The sequence below is a fragment of the Mustela nivalis genome, assembly GCF_964662115.1.
Source record: "Mustela nivalis genome assembly, chromosome: 11".
Lineage (NCBI taxonomy): Eukaryota > Metazoa > Chordata > Mammalia > Carnivora > Mustelidae > Mustela > Mustela nivalis.
In genome coordinates, this window is record NC_139030.1 from 101,605,420 (window position 1) to 101,626,167 (window position 20,748).

The 20,748-nt window shown below is 41.6% G+C and overlaps 1 protein-coding gene across 2 annotated transcripts; it reads right to left on the minus strand.

Annotated features, from left to right (window-relative positions):
* Positions 1-4,108: 4,108 nt before the first annotated feature.
* Positions 4,109-20,253, minus strand: BZW1 (basic leucine zipper and W2 domains 1). 2 transcript variants are annotated; one of them, XM_082688933.1, is made up of 12 exons: positions 20,125-20,253; positions 18,778-18,851; positions 16,874-17,050; positions 15,101-15,195; positions 14,168-14,233; positions 13,424-13,559; positions 12,462-12,571; positions 12,149-12,319; positions 11,543-11,689; positions 10,868-11,006; positions 9,194-9,339; positions 4,109-4,327 (listed from the first exon to the last, which is right to left on the minus strand). In XM_082688933.1, the coding sequence occupies exons 2-12, from the start codon at positions 18,839-18,841 to the stop codon at positions 4,292-4,294; spliced, it is 1,287 nt and encodes a 428-aa protein (XP_082545059.1). In that variant the 5' UTR covers positions 18,842-18,851; positions 20,125-20,253; the 3' UTR covers positions 4,109-4,291. The 2 variants fall into 2 exon arrangements, with proteins under 2 accessions (XP_082545059.1, XP_082545058.1); XM_082688932.1 differs by lacking the exons at positions 4,109-4,327; positions 20,125-20,253 and adding exons at positions 8,331-8,789; positions 19,589-19,721 and having other exon boundaries at positions 9,217-9,339.
* Positions 20,254-20,748: the final 495 nt, after the last annotated feature.

Consider the following 20,748-nt stretch of genomic DNA (forward strand, 5'->3'; position numbering starts at 1 on the left):
ATGCTTAACTAACTGAGCCACCCAGGCACCCTAAGATATAACAATTCTTTTTTTTTTTTTTTTTTAAGATTTTATTTATTTATTTGACAGAGAGAGATCACAAGTAGGCAGAGAGGCAGGCAGAGAGAGAGGGGGAAGCAGGTTCCCTGCTGAGCAGAGAGCCCAATGTGGAGCTGGATACCAGGACCCTAAGATCATAACCTGAGCCAAAGGCAGAGGCTTAACTCACTGAGCCACCCAGGCCCCCCAAGATATAACAATTTTTATCAAAATGTTAACTTCCTTTTTTTTTTTGCAGAAATGGCTATGCTGATTCTAAAATGTATGTGGAAATATAAGGAACCCAAAATAGCCAAGGTAATTTAATTTAATTTATTTATTTATTGGGGATTTTTCTTATTTAAGAGAGAGAGAGAGAGAGAGAGAGAATGAGAGCACAAGTGGGGTGAAGCACAGAGGGACAGGGACAAGCAGACTCCAAGGTGAGTGTGAAGTCACACATGGGGCTCCATCTCGTGACCCTGAGATCATGACCTGAGCTGAAATCAAGAGTTGGAAACTCAACCCACTGAGCCACCAAGGCAGTCCCAAGACAATTTTAAAAGAGAACAAAGTTGGAGGATTCACACTTTTCAGTTTCAAAACTTACCACAAAGCTACAGTGAGAATCAAGATTGGATAGTACTATCATTAGGATAGACCTAAAGATCAATGGAGTTGAAATGAGAATGGAGAAATCGGGCAACTGATTTTTGAAAAAGGTGTCAAAACAATTCAAAGGGGGAAAGAATGATATTTTCAGGAGATGTCATTAAGACAATTGGATTTCTACATGCATAGAGTGGGGTTGGATCCCTACCTCACACCACATATAAAAAATTAACTCAAAATGGATCATATACCTAAATGTCAGAACTAAAACTATAATACTTTTGCAAAAAAGCAAAGGAATAAGTCTCTATGAACTTAGATAATGTAGTGGTTACTTTGATATGACAACAAATGCACAGGGGTTAAAAGACAAAAATAAATAAATGGGACTTCATACAAATTCAAAGTTTTTTTGCTTCAAAGACAGGATCAAAAAATGAAAAGACAGGGTGTCTGGGTGGCACAGTGGGTTAAGCCTCTGCCTTTAGCTCAGGTCATGGTCTCAGGTTCCTCAGATCAAGGCCTGCATCGGGCACTCTGCTCAGCAGGGAGGCTGCTTCCCTATCTTTCTCTGCCTGCCTCTCTCCCTACTTGAGATTTCTCTGTCAAATAAATAAATCTTAAAAAAAAAAAAATGAAAAGACAATCTACTGACAAATAAAATTTTTGCAAAACATTTAAAGAATTATGCCCTCATATGTAGAATATGTTAAGAAATTTTACAGTAAATGAAAGGTATACCCACTTAAAAATAGGCCAAAGATTTTGAATAGACATAGCTCCAAGGAATATATACAAAGAGCCAAGAAGGTATGCAACATTATTATTTATCAGGTTTCTTTGCAAATAACCAAAATGAGATAATACTTCATACTCATTAGGTTGGCTATAACCAGAGGCCAACAATAATGTGCTGAGCATGTAGAGAAATTTGCTAGAGGGAATGTAAAAATTGTGCATCCATTCTGGAAAACATTTGGGTCCTTCTTCAAAAAGATAGATGTGGAGTTGTCATGTGGCCCAGCAATTCCATCCTAGGTGTATACTCAAGAGAAATGAAAACATATATTCAGGGGCGCTGAGGTGGCTCAGTCATTCAAGCCCCTGCCGTAGGCTCAAGTCATGATCCCAGGGTTCTGGGATCAAGCCCTGAATTGGGCTCCCTGCTCATCAGGAGCCTGTTTCTCCTCTCCCTCTGCCTGCCCCTCCGCCTGCTTGTGCTGTCAAATAAATAAATAAAATCTTGGAGGAAAAAAAAAAAAAAAGAACTCAGGATCTGTCTGTTGCTTTGTAATGCTCAGCAAGTCTGTTGTTCATCTTCATGGTCCAAGAGCCCAGTTTGAACGCCAGTCCTGATGCCCGTTTCCCAGCTACAGGAAGAAAAAAGGGAAGACATGGTCTCTTCGAGGCCACTGGAAATAGCCCATCCCATCTTCTGGAACTTAATCATGTGGCCAGCTTACAAGGGAGGCTAGGAGATACTCTTTGAGCACTGTGTGTCCAGCTAAAAGTTGGGGATTCTAAGAAAAAAAAAAAAAAAACAGGGAATAATTATCAGGGAACACTGTTAGTCTCTGCCACACAGGTGTACAGTGCTGGGATCTACTTGTTTTACTAATTTGTTTTTTGATTCTTAATACAGGGCCCTTACTCTTACCGTACCCACCATCCATAGCCCCCACCTTTTTTCCTTCTTTCTGCAGGGTAAACCTTGTTTTTTGCTGAATTTAAGGGCAGTCACCTGGCGGTGTAAGTTAAGGGAAGCAGACAGAGAAGGTGGCTACTTCTTTTAAAGACGCTCATCTGTTTTCAGCCCTGCTCCTTACCTTAAAGGAACCAGTGCCCCTCAACCTCTGAGACTTCCCTTGGTCCTACGGTATTCATCTAAGTTATGGCTAGCTCTCTGCCGCACTATAAGGGCCTAGCAGAACAGAGAAAGCAAAAACCACACCAGTTGCTCACCTGTTTGCTTGCTTTCAACATATTTATCAACTATCATTGACTTTTTGTGGGTTTTTAACTTTTATATTGTTATTAGAATGGACATTGACTGCGTACTTGACCACACTCACAAAGTACGACTTTAGTTCTTGCTGCTGGGCCATGAGGACTTCAATTCATCTCGTCTTTCTACAGTTGCTAAAGCATGCATGATTATTTTGGGGAAGTTCATTACCTTCTACTAGTTCAAATCCAACAGGAAACCTGTATTCGGGGCTTTAGTAGCGTTAGTGGCTTTTTATCCTTCCAAACACATCCTTGACCAATAGTTCCCGGAATGATTATTAGGACCGGTAACTGTGTTAAGGTACTTCCTTTTAAGTGTTTAATTATAAACTTCTTGACCACTCCATGAGAAAGGCATCATTCACTCATGGTCATTCTTATTTTATACAGGCAGAAAACAAGGCTCAGAGGTTGACTAATTTGCCCATCACACAGCTAGGAGGCTGTTCCAGGTGGGCACGTGCAGTCTGTTTTGTTCAGTGTTAGGGACTTACAAACTACTTTTTTTGAAGTGTAATGTCTCTTGCATGGTTTTAATCATTTACAGATTATGTAACCCTTGAAACCAGACAGTCCCACTTGCTAGTACCTACCATGCCCTTGATTTTGCACTCACCTCACTCTTGATTACCTAGCTCCTCTGGAATACCTGAATTTTGGTATCCACTCCTGTTCCTCACATCATGCTAAATTAAAGCTCAGCGGGGCATTGGACGACACGTATTTATAGATGGTTGACTGACAGGTTCTTCTCTTAGTCTGGTCACTTGCAGCGATCCTAACCACAACAGACATCTTGGATTTAACCTTGTCTAAGTTGCCCCTGAACAATTATGTATCCCTAACTCACAGAGCTTTGTGCGGGCAACACCGCATTGTTTCCTATCAACATCAGTATTCTGACCAAACCCAGTATTATGCCTGTTCTCATTTCTTCACTTACCTAATGTCTAACGCTTGCTACCCGACGATGCTATTGGATGCTGCACATATAGGGGTGAGTAAGAGAAAAAGGCAGATTAAGCGAATCAATCAATCGTGCAGATCCCTCCCGGCAACGGCTTCACTTGCCTTCAGACTACTCTGGCTGTTGACAGACGCTGGTGGCCTGACCTGGACCTGGAGTTGGGAGTTGAAATGGACCGAACTTGATCCATTGGATGGGAGGGCTTCCCGGGAGGGGAGCTCTCACTTTCCTGGGAGAGCAGATGCACTAGCATTTCATGAAGTAAAACACTCATATTTTTTGACTGTTTGGAGGAGTCTGAAGTATATTTGAGCCCAACAAAAGCAAAAGGAAAAGGTCTCCGGAGGTACAGTGTTTCTGACGGTCTTTACAACACAGTGCAAACCGAAAGGACCAGGACGAGGACCGGAGCCATAACCAACCCCGGCGCTTCCAGGTGATCAGCAAACAACCGCCAATGCAACAAGAGTCATCGCTTCGCTCTTTATGTTAACAAGGAGTCTCATGAAATTTTATTCAACTTTAAGGGTACAGACAAGAAGCAGATTTCACAGTTAACACAGAAATAATGCAGCGGTGGGGTTACGGGTTGGGATGGCTGCGCTGGAGGTGGTTCTGAGCGCCAGCAACTAGCCGGAGCAGCAGCGACCCCGATTTCTCCGTTCTTCAACTGTGCGCCATGCCGGGGTCCAGGACTCCTAACTAGAATGGAAATGAGGTGTATTTACAGAGAAAATATTCTTAAGATGCCAGAGAACATAGAACATCTTTTTGAAATAATAGAGGCTTCAGTCTATAATGGGTCCCTTATTTCCCTAACAGAGTAACCTCTAGGTCAACCGCTTAAGCACAGCCCTTGGGATTTCAGCTTTAAAAAATGGTTTCAGCTATTTTTGTCCTTATTGTAAAACAGTTCTATGGAATGGAAACTCCTGAAGTGGAATAGCTCAACTATATTTGAAAACTTTGCCACACCCCAAATTCAACGTATACACTTGATGCAATTCCCAAGCCTGCGCTTAACAGTCATCGACATTCTAATTATGTCATAGTTTGAACAAGGTATTGTTCCCTTCAGATAGTCGACAAAACAAGACTCAGATTTCTCACCAGTGTTTCCTCCTCTATGGCACTACAGTGGGCACCACAAGCAGCTGAACTTTTCATTTAAGTAAGGTTCTTATTAAAAATTTCTAAGTCAAAACAAATGACTAAGTTGACAGCGACTAAGCGCATCTGTCAAGTGTCCTCATCCTTTTTTCAGTGTGTTAGAACGAGAAAAAACTGTAAGGGCATGAAAAACAAAAAAGACTGGATTTGAGAAGTCAGCCAGAGAAAGACAATTATCCTATGATCTCTCTCACATGTGGAATTGAAGAAACAGAACAGAGGGTCATAGGGGAAGGGAGGAAAAAAACAAAGACAAAACCAGAGAGGGAGACAATCCAGAAGAGACTCTTAATCAGAGGAAACAAACTGAGGGTTGCTGGGGGGGCAGGGGTGGCGGGTGGGGTAGCTGGGTGATGGGCATGAAGGAGCGCGTGTGCTGAAACCAGCACTGGGGGTTCTGCAGGACGGACGAATCACTGACCTCGACCTCTGAAACTAATACATCACGCTAACTGAATTAATTTAAATAAAAAAGAGATTTTAAAAAATGGCTTGGATTTGATATGGCTGCTCATTGCCCAGTTAAACAGGGAGGAAAAGCTGGCAGAGGGAGTCGGGAAGGCTTTCTAATCCACAGTCATACAATTAGGTATGACTGGGTTGAGGCACAAATCCACTGCAATTCATTTTTAAACAAAAGCCAATTATAAATTATTTTGAAGTCAAAAGTACATACATCTTCTAGAGTCCACTTAAATAAAACCTACTGAAAAACTTACTTAATTATATTTTAAAAATTTAGGCCTCAGTAGGCTGGTGAAAAGAAACACAATCTATCAATGCTAAAGGATTAATACTTTACATAAAAATCTTGGCAAGGCAATTTACCAGAATTCTCACAGAAATGCTTAACCTATTTTATATGACACCTGTAAATAGCGTCTGAAGAAAACTTTCACAAAGGTAATCCAGTGGTCCAAGTGATTATGCACACTAAAATTTTGGCATCTGTTACACCTAAAGCCAACCAATATTTCTGTCAGTTCCTAATCTCCTGTAGTTTCATCAGTAAATTTCAATACCATTATCCACGTGTTAGCCTAACGACTTTAAACCATTCACCTAGGATTTTGACTTTTATAGATTAGAAGGATCCCAAATGATTTTACTTAATGTAACATTTACAATCAAGTAAGAATCCGTGAAGACCTTCCACGCCAGTGGGGAATGATATGTCTGTTGCCTATGGCGGGCCGCGGTGTAAAGTGCAATTGTAAAGATGGGCGGGAAAAATCCTGTGTCTGGGGACACATGTGCATGAAGAGATGTCTGCCGATGCAGATGGCCATCATTAGGTCCCTCCCCTTTAAAAGAAGATACACTAGCTCATGCATTTGCAGTAGGAGTGATGTCACTGCCACACGGGACCAAAAGCCAACAAAAATATCACTCTTCCTCTTTTTCATGTGTAAAGCAGTTATACAACTCTTAGTCACATGCATTTCCTCTCACCACCATCACTATGCTTTGTCAAAATGTAGAATTTTTGGTATTTGGAATTTTCATGAAACGGAATAATAAATATCCCTAGGACAATACTTAAGAAACCTATGATCAGCTCTAAACATGTTTAATTATGGCACCTAAGAAGACTTATCCTTAGAAACCAACACCAAGCTTGGAAAATCAACTAACATTTATCCAATCATAATTACAAGTACAATTTTAACATCTAGATTAAGCATTACATATTTGATGCCATAAGTGGGCACTGGAGGCGGAGTTCCAAAATTACCAATTAAAATTCAAAATGAAAATCTGCAGTCTTGAGGAAGCATTCCCTTTCTTTACACTTATCCATTTACTATAATACTGTAGTAAGTAAAATACTACTTTGTCATTATGAAGGGAAAAAACTACGATCAGACAAAGATCATAATGTAGTTCTAGAAGACTACACACTCTTTCACTATACACAGTATATAATAAAATAGGGTACACTCTGTACGACAGTAACATGCAATGGTTTGGCTGTAGATATATTAAATGTAGTTTTCGCCACATCAGAATTCTGTGTGGGTGTTTGGTTTGGGAATCGTAAGGATGAGAAGGACAATTACTCAATGCTTAACACAGCAGAGACATCTGAACACATAACATATACCCACTCTTAGGTATTGACATGGAATATATAGAAATAAACAAATGAAAGAAGACTGACCTCTAACCTAAGTGTAAGGATGGACTTTATTTTTTAAAAAAAGTCTTTTGAGGACTACAAATTACAAAGTAAAAGCAGATCACTATGTAGAAACCTAGTGAATACATTTTGCCTGTGCATGAAAACTTTATCAAAATTATTCATTTAACAATTTCACCCCATTCACAATGGTCTGTTATAACGCTCTTCTTCATAAGGTTATATATTACACGTTATTCCCTCAAATTCTTGGCTCATGAGAATGGCACCTTTGAAAGGGGCAATTTCCATTCAGTCTCTGGTGGCATTATTCCAAGTTTGTTTCTTTCATCAAGAGAAAAAAAAAACCTCTCAAAATGTTCACTTTTAACATGAAGTTTCTCCACCAAAGTGGTCGTATTTTGTTTTCTAATGACTATATATATATACACACACACACACACACACACACTCACATATATGTGTATATATATATACATATATATATAATATATATATATGGGTAGCAGCAAGAAAAGAAAAATGGAAGTTAAAAGGCAGCCATTAAAATAAATGGATCAATTGTACAAAAGAGATATTTGGCTCATGGCAATTTAAAAAGATGGCAGCGTGGGTATGTTAACAGCCTGCCACTCGAGCTGGAAGCGTGTTACGTGAATGAAGCTGACCCAGTGTGGTCAGGTGGGAATGTATGGCCATTACACTTCATTCTTTACAACAAATACTTCAAGCCAAGAGGAAATGAGTTACACTTAGAGTCTCAATTAGAACATGCTGACCACTTAACATTTAACTCACTGGGTTTAGTATAATCATTTCCTTTACTCACACTATTTTTTTTTCCCCAAGAAGTAATCTCTATACCCAGTGTGGGGCTCAAACTCATGACCCTGAAATCAAGAGTCAAATGCTCTACCGACTTGAGCCAGCTAGGCGCCCCTAACTCACGTTCTTTTGGGTCCTTTCCAAAACTTCAAACGAAGTGCACGATAAGTGTAAAATACTTTAAATGACAAGATTTTACTAAGGTACATTTGAAAATGGGTGTAAAGAGAAGAATATCCCTCTGTTTTTCAGGGAAAGATACAAACTGAATGCAGAAGTTTCTCAATGGGAAAAAGCTCAACTTTTCTTCTTCCCACCACCTCTGCCATATAAAACTTCCCAAAGAACTCACTTTTAAGCTTGTTCTCTATGGCTCTACTAAAGGATGAAAACCAGAGAGCAAACAACTGAGTTCAAGAACACCCAGGGTTAAAAATTTAAGAAAATATCAACATGCAAGCAATGGTCCAAATACTCAAGATTCATGTTAATGAATTCAATTACTGTATATGAGATTTTCATTGATGAGCAGGGCTTTGGGCATACCAAATTATCACACAAATCATTGCCTTTTGAGACTTTGGATACTTTTACAGTTTAATTTGCAAACAGAATATTTATAACAAATTATTTTTAACCAAATCATATCTTGAAAACTGTTTATATAGAAAACCCAGGGAATAAAGTGAACTGTTCATTGTGGAAGGCCTTAAATTACATTATTACAGTAGAAAATACAGGAGGTAGAAGATAACTGAAAAGACTAATGCAACATTAGATTCAAATCTATAGCTCCTGTAGCTACTTAAAACATGGTTTTAGAAACTAAACCCAACATTTCCAGTAACCATAGAAACAGTTAAAATAAAATTTGCCATGAAAGCCCTTATATCATGCTTGATATAGGGAGGTAGGAAGATGTAAGAACCAGGACACATGAGACATGACATTTTATCTACAACTCCTGTTTGCTTTACTGAGGGTGTAGTTTCACAATTCAGTCACCTTCTTCAGCTTCAGACTCAGATTCTAGAAAAGGGGAAAAATGCAGTCAAGCATTATATAAATATCAGAAAGCAAAAAGTTCCCATTTATTAACTTTGAAGCTCTTTATTACAATTAAGTAATTTTATTAATAACCACCTACTTAAAAGGGGGATATTCAAAAACCTTCATTTGTAAATCTAGTAAGTAGTCTCAAATTTTTTCAATTTCCCTTCGAATACGTATGTTAGTGTACTGGCCAAGCCATCAGGATACTTTAGTATTTCAAGTCAAGTTCTTCCCACCTGCCTTAAAGCAAGTGAGTATTGGCAGGTCGGTCACGAATGAACAACAATCTGTCCTCGAGGTACAGAATGGTAATCTCAATGAGAAAAGGTAGTTACATTCTATGACTGCTTTACAATGAGTTCTTGGGCTTTACCACACACACTGCGCCAAAGACAAGACTCACCTTCTTCAGCATTTTTGAGCCACTCTACAAACTTTTTCATTTGCTCAAGGAAGACGCTCTTCCCCTTTGCAACATGCGCATCCTTGTACCACTTCAGAATGGGCTCCTCGCTCAGGACCTCAGCTACAAAGAGAGCGATCGTTACATCCGGGGCTTCTCAGGCTAAGTCAGAGGCCACCTAAAGCGGAACTGCCTGCCTGGCAAAACTGAGCCTACTCAAAGGTATGGATAATTACCGTATTCGAAACGCTCAACTGGTTTCTTCAATTCTGTAAGGACAGTCCTCCATTACGAAAAGCTTTATCAACTTGTTGCCAACGTATGACCCGCAACTAGGAAACACTGAACCAGTGATTCTCCCAACTGAAGGCAACTTACAGCCCCCTTCGCTGGGACATCTGACAATGTTGAGAGACATTCTTGGTTATTACAGCAGGGAGAGATGCTACTCACCCCTCTACAATGCACAGGACTGTTACCAACTAGAGTTAAATGGCCCAAAATACCAGCAGTACCAAGGCTGAGAAACCTTGTGATAAATGATTAGGGCTATCTGATGGGTGACATTAAATTTTTTATGTGTGACAATGGTACTGTGGTCTTACTAAAAACAAAAACAAGTCCATGTACTTTACAAAGCCATACTGAGAAATTAATTAAATGAAGGTTTCTAGGATTCGTTTATAAATGATTAAGAGTGGGGGGCAGATGTAAATGGAGGCATACTTCCAAGAAACCTTACTGCGCACTACATACAGAAGCCCGACTAGAGCCAGAGCCCGAATACTGGGGAACTCATCACCCTACTCTTTCTTAAGAGCAAAAAATTCTGGGGGTGGGGATACAGATCTCTAAGTTTAGAATATACGAACCAACAAAATCATTTATGAAAACCAGAGCATGGAGATACTACATGTGCACACAAACCACACTTACTGGGGTCAAAGTGGTCTGATTTATGCAGAACTGAAGAAAACATTATTAACAACCATGTAAATATTGCAATGGACTCTCTCCCAACAAAGTGCTTATTTTTATTACCACTTTAGACCAGTTTTCTGAAATAGGATCACAGAAATGGAATAGTAACTAAACAGAAGGTTTTATAATCTTTACAGTCTTGAAGGGCAAGTAAAAGTCTACAACGGGTAATGGGGTAGAGTGTGATGCGAACTCAACTTGTCATAGGCCCAAGACTACGGAAATGTAACAAGTGTGTCTGGGGAAGAGAACTGATAGAGAATGGGAGGTGAAGTTTGAGGACACATCAAGATGATTTTAGGTTTTAACTTAGTAAGGTTTAGAGATGTTTTGATATATAAGTGGACTAAAAAGCACCCAATTCAATTAGAGACAATTTTGTCCCATGATTAAAGTAAAATATTTTATGGAGCTGATGTTCAGACAACTCCTCACTGGAATTATTAGCAGTATTCTAGATTTTTTTTTTTTTTTAAAGATTTTTATGGGGGGGGGGGGTGGTTTAGAGGGAGACAGAGAAGCAGATTCCCTGCTGAGTATGGAGCCCCATGGGGGCTCAATCCCAGGACCCTGAGATCACAACCAGAGCTGAAGTTAGAAACTTAACTGTGTGAGCGAGCCACCCAGGCACCCCTAGGATTTCTATCACCAAATTCAAATTTCAAATTACCTTTATAAAAAAGCACCACTATTTTCTGGAAGGCTTTCATGAAATGAATGTTGTCATAGCAATACTCCTGAATCTTCAGTAACAGAGTCAGCTCAGACTGACCTTGAGTAGTAAAGGCAGCAAGTAGAGGGCTGTATTGCTTTTAAAGGGAAAGGAGAAAAAGGTTTGCCATTTATTACAATGACCCTCCATTTCAGAATTCCTAAGATACAGAACTTTTAAAATTACTGTGAATTATATTCTATGTTGTGCAAACTAAAACAAGCAAGCAAATAAAACAAAGCAGCAGCTACAAAGTGTCTAAGTCAAATATGCAATATCTCACCAGGGCTTCTAGACAATTGTCAATACGAAGTTAGTAATTTAGAGGATAAAACAGGAGGGCTCTTATTTTCCAATACTCCCATAAAAGCAAACACCAAATTGCAGGTGTATGCTATTTTTAAACGTGTATTTGTTTTTAACTTGTGAACCGAAGAAAGTTGAAGTTAGACTTTTTTTTTTTTAAAAAGATCATCAATAGTTTGTAACTACATGAACAGTTATTTGTCTACTCGCTGGTGTTCATCCCCAGGAGCCACAGGATGGGATCTATTCTCTAAGTACAGTACCAGCTCACGTGTCCCCACTTTAAAAAGAGCAGAGAAATGTTCTGAAAAGGCCTAGTTCTGACACCTTCAAGTGCTTGATGGCTTGCTCTGCTACAAGCTCTTCCTTTTTGTTCCACTCCACGGTGCTCATGACGCTGGACCAGACTATCCCAATGACAACGGGTTCTGGGATGTTGTTTTTTTTCATCTCCTCCTTGACATACAAAATTATCTGCAAAAAAGAATTTAAATCTAGTAAAAGAAATCAATTTTGGTATGTACACTCCCTACATCAAACGCAGACCTTTTACAAAAACATAAAAACACCTTTCCGTGCAACTGGCAGTGTCTCCATGTGTACCACACGAAAGCAGAGACCGTTCAGAACTGGGAGGGATGACCTCTAGTCCAAACCTTCACTTACACACAAGCAAGCTGGCTAGGAAAGGACAGAGATGGAAATACAGGATTTATCCACTGGCCTGCACCCCACAAAATCCCCAAGCATTGTCATTTCTGGGCACCAGTAAAGCACTAAATATGAAAAAGACTGACGAGAAGCCCCAGCAGAACATTCTAGAGCTATTAATGAAAACCCACTGTGGTGAAATACTTGAAAACTTCTCAACTGAATAATCGTTTTCTCTGCCAGAAAGAAATCATTAAGATGGTTTAAATAAAAATATCTTACATCCTTAAATGGGTCACCACGGGACATCTGTTCTTGAAGCTCTTTCTGGAGTTCCTTTCGAGCTCCTATGGTTTGCTGATTCCGAACATATTCCGAAAGTTCTTTCAAGCCTGCCTCTGTAAAGTACTTCGTGAAGTGTTCAACGCTCTGTTTATTGGCAGGAAAAAGTTCCTGAAAGAAGAATTTAATCGGGTTAAATGATCTTTAATCCTATCAAGAAAAACAACTCCTCTTTTCACAGATTAGAAACTGAAGTTCCCTCATCACACTTTTAAGTGTCACGAAGAACAGAAGCACGAAGCAAACTACAAACCATCAGTCTGTTATCCATGCTCACTTTCCGAAGACTTGCAGCCACGGCATTGATATCTTTTTCATTTATCCATGATTTAAAGAGCTTTACAGCAAAAGCTGCTGAAACCCCTGTAGAACAAAAGAGCTTACTTAATAGATAAGTGGATTTCAACTGTTCTATCCCCTTATTTTCAAGGGGCATAGAATTACTCACTTTCTCCCTAAACTTCTTTCTACCACTAAACTGCTTAGCATTTCACTCCAATTTCTCTTCTATAATTTACTAGTTATATATTTTTAGTTATTAACACTGCTTTTGAAATGTATAAAATGACAGTAATGGTACTGACACTTGACAAAGGTGTCTTATTAAGTACGTAGTTGTCTAGTTTTAAAGTTAGTTTTTGGGGCGCCTGGGTGGCTCAGTTGTTAAGCATCAGCCTTCAGCTCAGGTCATGATCCCCGGGTCCTGGGATCCAGCCCCGCACTGGAATCCCTGCTTGGCAGGAAGCCTGCTTCTCCCTCTCCTACTCTCCATGTCTGTCATATAAATAAATAAAACCTTAAAACAAAAAACAAAACAAAACAAAAACCTAAAAAAATGTAAAAAGTTAGATTTTTAACCATAAAGAATTATTTAACTATGAAAATGACAAAGGGACCTTATTTCCTTTTTGGTTCAACATATCCCCCAACTGGAATTAATCTTTCTGGGTTTCCCCGGCATTTCTCTTTTTAGGTTATAACCACATTTTGTCTGAGCTTTGGATATTTGCTGTATGCCTAAAGAGAGCCAAAGGTATACATGAAATATCATCTAATGAATTTTGTTAAATTAAAGGATAGTGAAGAAAACTAACACAATTACAAACAAGCCATATCTACATAAACTCTATTCTAGCTTTTGTTAGTTCACATCTTTCATGATCTTCTCCCCACCCACAGCCAACCAAAGACAACTCTTTACTAAGAGGTCATTACCTTCTTTAACCAAATTCTCGTTATAAAGGCTATTAAGAATGGATGCATTAAGTGTTCCATTAGCCAGAAGAACACCAGTCAACATAGCCAGCTTGTTCCTCTCCGACTCTGAAAAACCCTTTAAGAACAGCAGCAGCTATAAAAGTAAATAATTAAAGGTTAAAAAGAGCAACTGCATTACATAAAGAGAAGCAGTTAGGCAAACTATTTTGGTTAAAAAAGTGTGGGCTCTGAGGTCTGACCGTCCACATTTTTATTTCAGTTGCTTGCTGAGTGATCCTGGGCAAATTACTTAACCTCCATGCCTCAGTTTCCTCACAAGTAAATGTGGATAATAAAACTTGCTTCACAAGATTTTTGTATTAAATGAATTAATAATTACACCAGTGCCTGAAACGTGATAAATATTACTATTAATGTTACTGGATTCTTTGGTCCGCCTATACACAGAATACCCAAGACTCCAACAGCAAGTATGTTAAAATTTCTTTCTCAATATGCTTAGCTCTAATCCTCTATCCCCTATCTTGAACAGACCTCATTTTGACTTTTAGCCTTTTGTCACTTGTGTGGACACCAAGCTAAGAAACTGTGTATAACAAATTGAACTAAATCATATACCCCAAACTACCTTTCAGGCCACATAAATAGCTAATCATTTCAAATCTGTGGCAGAATTAAGATACAATGTTCTCCTCTTTGACCCCGACCTTTTGTTCCCATAAAGCATACCGTTCTTCATACCTTTTTTACTTCATCTTCAAAACCTTTCTCCAGGTATTTGTAGCGCCTGATTAACTTGTTAAAAACCTACGAAGAAAGGAATTTAATAATTTCATAACTATAGTTGCCAGATTCCTAAAAAAATCTGAGTATCTCTCAGTATCTTTAGAACATCAAAGAAAACCTTCTGCTGGATAGGAGTTTACAAACTGTAAAACCTAACCCTACAGTATATGATCTAACACTTAAGCCATCCCACAACAGATTTTTATTGCCAAATGTTAAAAGCAAGGACTAATTATTGCTCAAATACAAGTCATTTACCGATTTGTAGGATATTAATAGAGTAAGAGCACAGATATAGTTTTACTTTCCTAATGACACAGACAACCAATTTCTAGGCTAGATACACATGAATTCTTTGCTTACAATAACACAAACCTAACTATGTACGAAACCTTCAAATGAAATTTTGATTGGTAAGCTAATCTGCCTATAACCTATTTATCTTTAAGAAGTTATACACAGGGGCGCCTGGGTGGCTTAGTCAGTTAAGTGTCTGACTTCGGCTCAGATCATGATCCAGGGTCCTCGGACTGAGCCCTGCTTGTCCCCTTACCCCTCCGTCTGCAGGCGCTCTCTCAAATCAATACATCTTAAAAAAAATTATATGTAGAATAATTCTATGATGGAAATCATGACAGGGAAATGATTTTCCTTTTCAGCTTGAGGTTTTTCTTAAAAATGGATTAATTCCAAAGGGACAAGTAGGAAAATAACCAATTCAATCTTTTTTGTTTTGTTTTCCTTAACACATTTCATTATATTGCACCAAAAAGTATCTCTAAATCTTCAGCTCAAATTCCTTCAAGCTTTTACTTGCAACCTCTTCAAAGTAGACTCTTCCTATTCAGATGGATGGTAGCTAACCAAGATAAATAAAGTCTCATTTACCTGAGCAAATGCTTGCATGGTCTCTAGGTCTTCTTGTGCCGCGAACACACAGACATCTGTCCGCATCATGTCATCTGCCAGCGTACCACCTGGGGCTGAGGTATATTTACAAACAATTTGCAGTGACCTTCACTGAAAATTAGTAATTGTTTCCATCTTACTTTCTGGAAGGATTCCCATTATAAAATAAAATGATAAAAATTCTAAAAGATGATCTGGAAGCTAAGTCAGGATCTCAGTAGGAGTATGACTAGTTGGTTCAGGATGTGTGAATAAAGTGAAACAATTTAAGGGAATAACCCCCTTCAGCAACCCAAATAAACTCGGTGCATTAGTAACTCAAATAAAGCTGTATTAATAACCACTCAGCAGTATCAAATCTGTCACACAAGTGGAGATGCTGAATTGGTTTTGATAACGTAACTTTTCATAAATAAAACCACCCTGTAAGTTGCCGAAGAGGTTGGGCGGTTAAAAACTTACAAGTCAGAGACTTTATCTTTTACATACATTTATATGTATTTACAGATACAGTGGTATCTGATACATACTTAGAAATATGGGGAGAGGGATGAAGTCAGGGGGACACAGCCAGATCAGACTGTTAACCGTTACGGACGTTGGGTAATAGACATTTGTTTTACTATTCTCTCTAAGATATCTTCAAAAACTTCTTTAGTGAAGGTTTTACAAAGAATTTTAAAAGCAGGCTTATTGGTAGTATTGTAAATAGAAAATGGGTATTTCTTACCATAAACTGGTAATGCAGAGGAAGAAATTCTCACTGGACTAGGCATTAGAACATACGACAACATGTTCCTCGGCTCTACGATGGGTAATTATTCCACTGCATGTAAGTCACTGAGAAGGGGGTATAGCTCAGGGGTAGAGCATTTGACTGCATGTAAGTCACTGAAACCTCTCTAAGCCTCCACCCTGAGTTCTGATTCTATCAGCCAGGCTGTGAGGGGCAACACAGTTACCACTGAAAACATTCTGAAATATTTTAAAGAGCCATGGAAAGGAAAGTGCCACCATCATTTGATGATATAGAGCTAAATGACACATTCTCTTAAGATTTCCTGAGCGCGTAGAGCGGAGGGAGGAGTCAGAAGTTGCTGAGCAACAGGAATACACTGTGAGCCACACGAGGTCATTTCGTATTGCGAAGGAACTTTATTAAAACTTACTTAAAAATAGTGTCATTTTAGTATACTCTAACCCAACATATCAAAAATACGGATTTTAACAATTCAGTATTCAAAATATTATTATGAGGTCTTACATTCTTTTTTCTATTAAGTCTTTAAAATCCAATGTGTATTTGACAACACCTCTCAATTTAGATCAGCCACATCCCACGTGACAGATAGCCACACCCAGGTAGCGGCTAATGTACTGAGGAGTGCAGTAGTCCTCCGGCACACAGAAGTTGTATTTCACAAGACAGAAGAGGTAATAAGGGTTTCTCTACTAACTGAGAATGTTCAAACAAGCAGGAAGAATTTATTGACTGGGAATGTAGTAAGGACATAGGTATCAGAAAAGGCATCCCCAAATATTATGGTTTTGTAACAGATTTTAACTATAGAGCTAGACAGAGCAAGAAAATTTGCTAAGTTACTATGATAAGGGAGGAAAAAAATGGAAAGATCTTGTGGTAAAAGCCAAAAAAGCCACCCCAATTTGAGAGGACCGTCAAACAGCTCGGATTCTGAATCCCACGTGATCTCTACACATTCCGCCTCCCACAAAACCCAGACACTTACTTACCCAGCATTCCGCCGGCCACCAGAATGTCAAAGAGTGTTTCTGCATAACGGCGGTAATCAAGCTTTGCTCCAGAAGCATCAAGAAACTTTGCTACTGCTTCCAAATCAGTACCAGTTTCAGTTAAGCCTTGAATAATACAGTCTTGAAACTGAGTAGGGTCAAACCTCTCTTTTTCATCTGGGGGGAAAACCCCACAAAATTTAGTGTTAACAGGCTTACAAAATGCCACAAAACCACCACCTTACGAAAGTCTAAGTCCTGAATAAATGAACCACATTTAGCACAATCTCATTGATTTCAACAGCTGTAAAACACCAAGCAAAGACCTAAACACACACTCTCTGCAATGCAAGGCAGGACTACCTAGTCACGAGAACTGCGTGGCTTTTTCCCCCACTATTTTTTCACTTAAGTCTCATAAATGAGGATTTATAAAACGAGCTAGTGTGCTCCTATAGCCAGGAGACAATTTCTACCCTAAATGCTCTCCTACTGCCTGTGGGCTTTTCTGAAATTTAGGGCATCCTCTAAATTTCAGGTCAATTTTATTCTTGAGTTAAATTTTGTCCAAACACTGGAACTCTCCATTCTTTTCTCTAAGTGCCTGTAACACTTTCTATGTTGTTTTTTAAATCGTTCATTTGGTACTTAACAGTGCCTTACGCACAAACCCAGCCTTTACTGAGCTGCTACTACACTCGTCATGACAGGGTTTGACCTCTCCATCTAGGTTAGATGCTATCTTAATTTTCACACAGCACTAGAGTAATCAACTCCTCCCTGTCTGCCCAGGACTTTTCTGTTTTAGCACTGAAAGCCTATGTCCTGGGAACTGTGTTCAGTCTCAGACAAATCTGGATGATGGTTCATGCTACCCAGAACCCCATCATCAAGAATTAGGGGGGCATGAGTGATCTCTATCTGGAACTGGGGAAGTGACAGCTCTTCCGAATGCCAGGAACAATAAAATTACTTGATACTAAACACATTCAAAAGAACACAGACTTTCCCCCATCACTGCTGAATTGCTCTGGTTTCCAATTTCTGTTCCTCCTCTTGAGAAAATTTACCAGGTTAAATCTAAAAAATCTAAAAACTAAAAAAATCTGCAAAGACTAGCATCAAATCGTCTTCAGTCTCCCCACTACAAGAGGAGAGTCTATGATCAGGGATTACAAGACTCTGTAATATACATCTCAAAGTGTCTGCTACCTAGGATAAAGTAATACAATTTATAACCAGTAGCTGACCCAATTCTATTTCCTGTAAAATAAGGTCAATAGGTGTTTTTGAGCAGTAACACTGGAAGATATGGGGGGAAAGTATTAAGCAGGATACAAAATATACCTGTGACCACACCTATTTAACTTTGTATCACTAGTATAGTGACTTGCTACAGAATTAAATATTCGCCTAACCACCCACAAAGACAGAAGCAGTTAATGTAATTCTACAGTGTGAACTCTGTTCCATAATTAACTTCCATGCATAAAGGTTTTTCTCTCAGTTTCACAAAGTTTGGGAGGAATTAGCAATCACAATAGCTCTCCTTTCATTAGCTAACTTTTTCCCTCAAGCATAAATCTGCTTGAATAAAATTTAGCTAGTGAAAATGCACTCCATACTTAAAAAAAAAAAGAAGAAAGAAATATACTTTAGCCTTGCAATAAAAAGACCATTCACTAACCTGCTTAAAGACACATATGTTGATACTAAAAAATAAAGGCTTAGAAAAACACTGGAAATATTAAGGATGTATTTGAAATGGCAGTCAACTACAGATTCAAGCTGCTTTCTGGTATTTTCTTTTAAAGTTCACTATTAAACCACTGCCTGCCAGAGAAACCAAGATAAAAAAGTTATTCTGGAGATGTGAAGAGAGATGTTAAAACACAAATATTTACCTCTTTTTCTGGTTTTAAAACGCTGGCCTGATAGCGTTGGCTTTTGCTGCTTTTGATTATTCATAAAAGACACCCTAGAAAAGAAAAATAAGGCCTTAAAAATATCACTGCCATTAACATTCATTTTAAAACCAAAGCATCAAACCTTGGTCTAGTCACACAGAAGTCAAATATTAACACAAACTTTCAGCCTGGCAACAGACCTGGGGGAAACAAAGAATCACCTTTGCCTGAATTAAATGTAACTTCAAAACCTGCATTTCTCCCTACAAGAAACCTTTTAAAGGCGGGATGTACACTTTTAAATGCCTTTACAGCAACCACAGTGAGCGGTGGCAGATCACCCATCATAAACACAATCGCTTTCCTCCTCGTTCCTCTTTAAATTCCCCTTGATTCCACTACTTCTCAGCACCACAGACGGCTAAGAGATCACCACCCAAGTCAGGGGGGATACAGAAACGTTACGTCCATTTTCAGACACCGGTCAAGAGGTGAATCCTTTCTAGAGGGGTTTCTGAGCAGCACCCCCCTACCCAGTGGTGGCTGTGACTGCGGCGGCCGCCGGCACCAGCCCAGCGGCCAAACGCCCCGAGAGCCGGCCTAGCCTCCCTGCCCCGTTCCCTGCCGCCGGCCCAGCTCCCTGCCCCGTTCCCGGCGACCCAAGTCTCCTCCCCGGCACGTGTCGCCCCTCCACACCCTTCCGGCGCCCGCCGCTGGAACGCGACAACCCGCCCGCACGCAGGGCCCCCCTGGCCGCCGCGGGGTGCCGTAGGGGCTGGTCCCGGCCCGCAGCCCCTTCCCCACTGACCCCGTCGCCGGCGGTGGCGGCCGCCGCAACGAGCGGACCGCAGGCGCCGAGGCGCTTCGCGCCGGGGGCCCCGCCGCCCCGTACATCCGCCCGCCCTCCAGCCACAGCAGCGGCGGTGGAGGCGGCCGCAGAGGTGGTGGCGGCTCCCCCGCCCCGCCCGCCAGAACCCCCCACGCGTACATCACCCAACAGAGGCCGCAGCGGCTTTGTTACCCAGGCCGGGCAGCGCGGCCGGCGCGGGGGTGGGGGGGCCGCCTCGGCCACCGCCGCGGTCTCCGGCGCCGCAGCGCACGCCCGGGCCCCACGTTCCGGCCCCGGCCGCACGCCCTCGACCTCCCCGGCGAGGCGGCGGCGGTGACCCTCGAATCCAGGCCCCGGATCCCGCCCGGCCTCATGCGGCGGCCTCCGCTCGGGCCCATTCAAGCGGGGCCGCATCGGACCCGCCACCCCCCCCCCGTCCTTCCCCCGCGCCCCCGCCCTGTCCGACGACGAGGGGCCACAACCTCGGCCGGGGACAAGCGGGCGTCGCGCCTCACCGAATTTAAGGCGAAGAGGAAAGAGCCAGAAATCCCCGAGGTGGCGGCAACTGCGGCGGTGTCTCCTCTGCGACCGGAACTAACGCGAGGAGGAGGGAAGAGTGTCACCCCCGCCCCGGCCGGCCTCCTATCGCGAGATTTCCGCCCCGGCGTCCTCCCCCGCGGCCCTCCGCGGCGCCGCCCGGGGCCTCCGCCGGCTCCTTTCCGCGGGGCGCGCGGTGGGAAGGCGGAGGGCGCGGGAGGGCGCGGGAGGGCGCGGGAGGCGCGTGCCCCCGGCTTCTCTGTTTCTCTGTGGGGAGCCGGGTTTTCCGGAAACGTATCCCGGACTAGTGTGTTTTCTCCCAACTCTGCGTCGTCCGGCCTCTCAGCACGTGCAGGGGGTAGAGGAGCAGCCACCCCGCGCCCACCCCCTCGCCCGCGCCCACCCCCTCCAGCCCGGAGGAAGTGGCGCGTCCGCCCAGAGTCGCGCCGCGTAGACGCGGCCCCCCCACCCCCGCCGCCGCCACCCACCGAGCAGGAAGTCCCAGCCCGAGGGCTGGGTGCGCCGGGGCCCTCCTGGGGCGGTGGTTGAGCTGGGCCTGGGGCCTCCTGGGGCGGTGGTTGAGCTGGGCCTGGGGCCTCCTG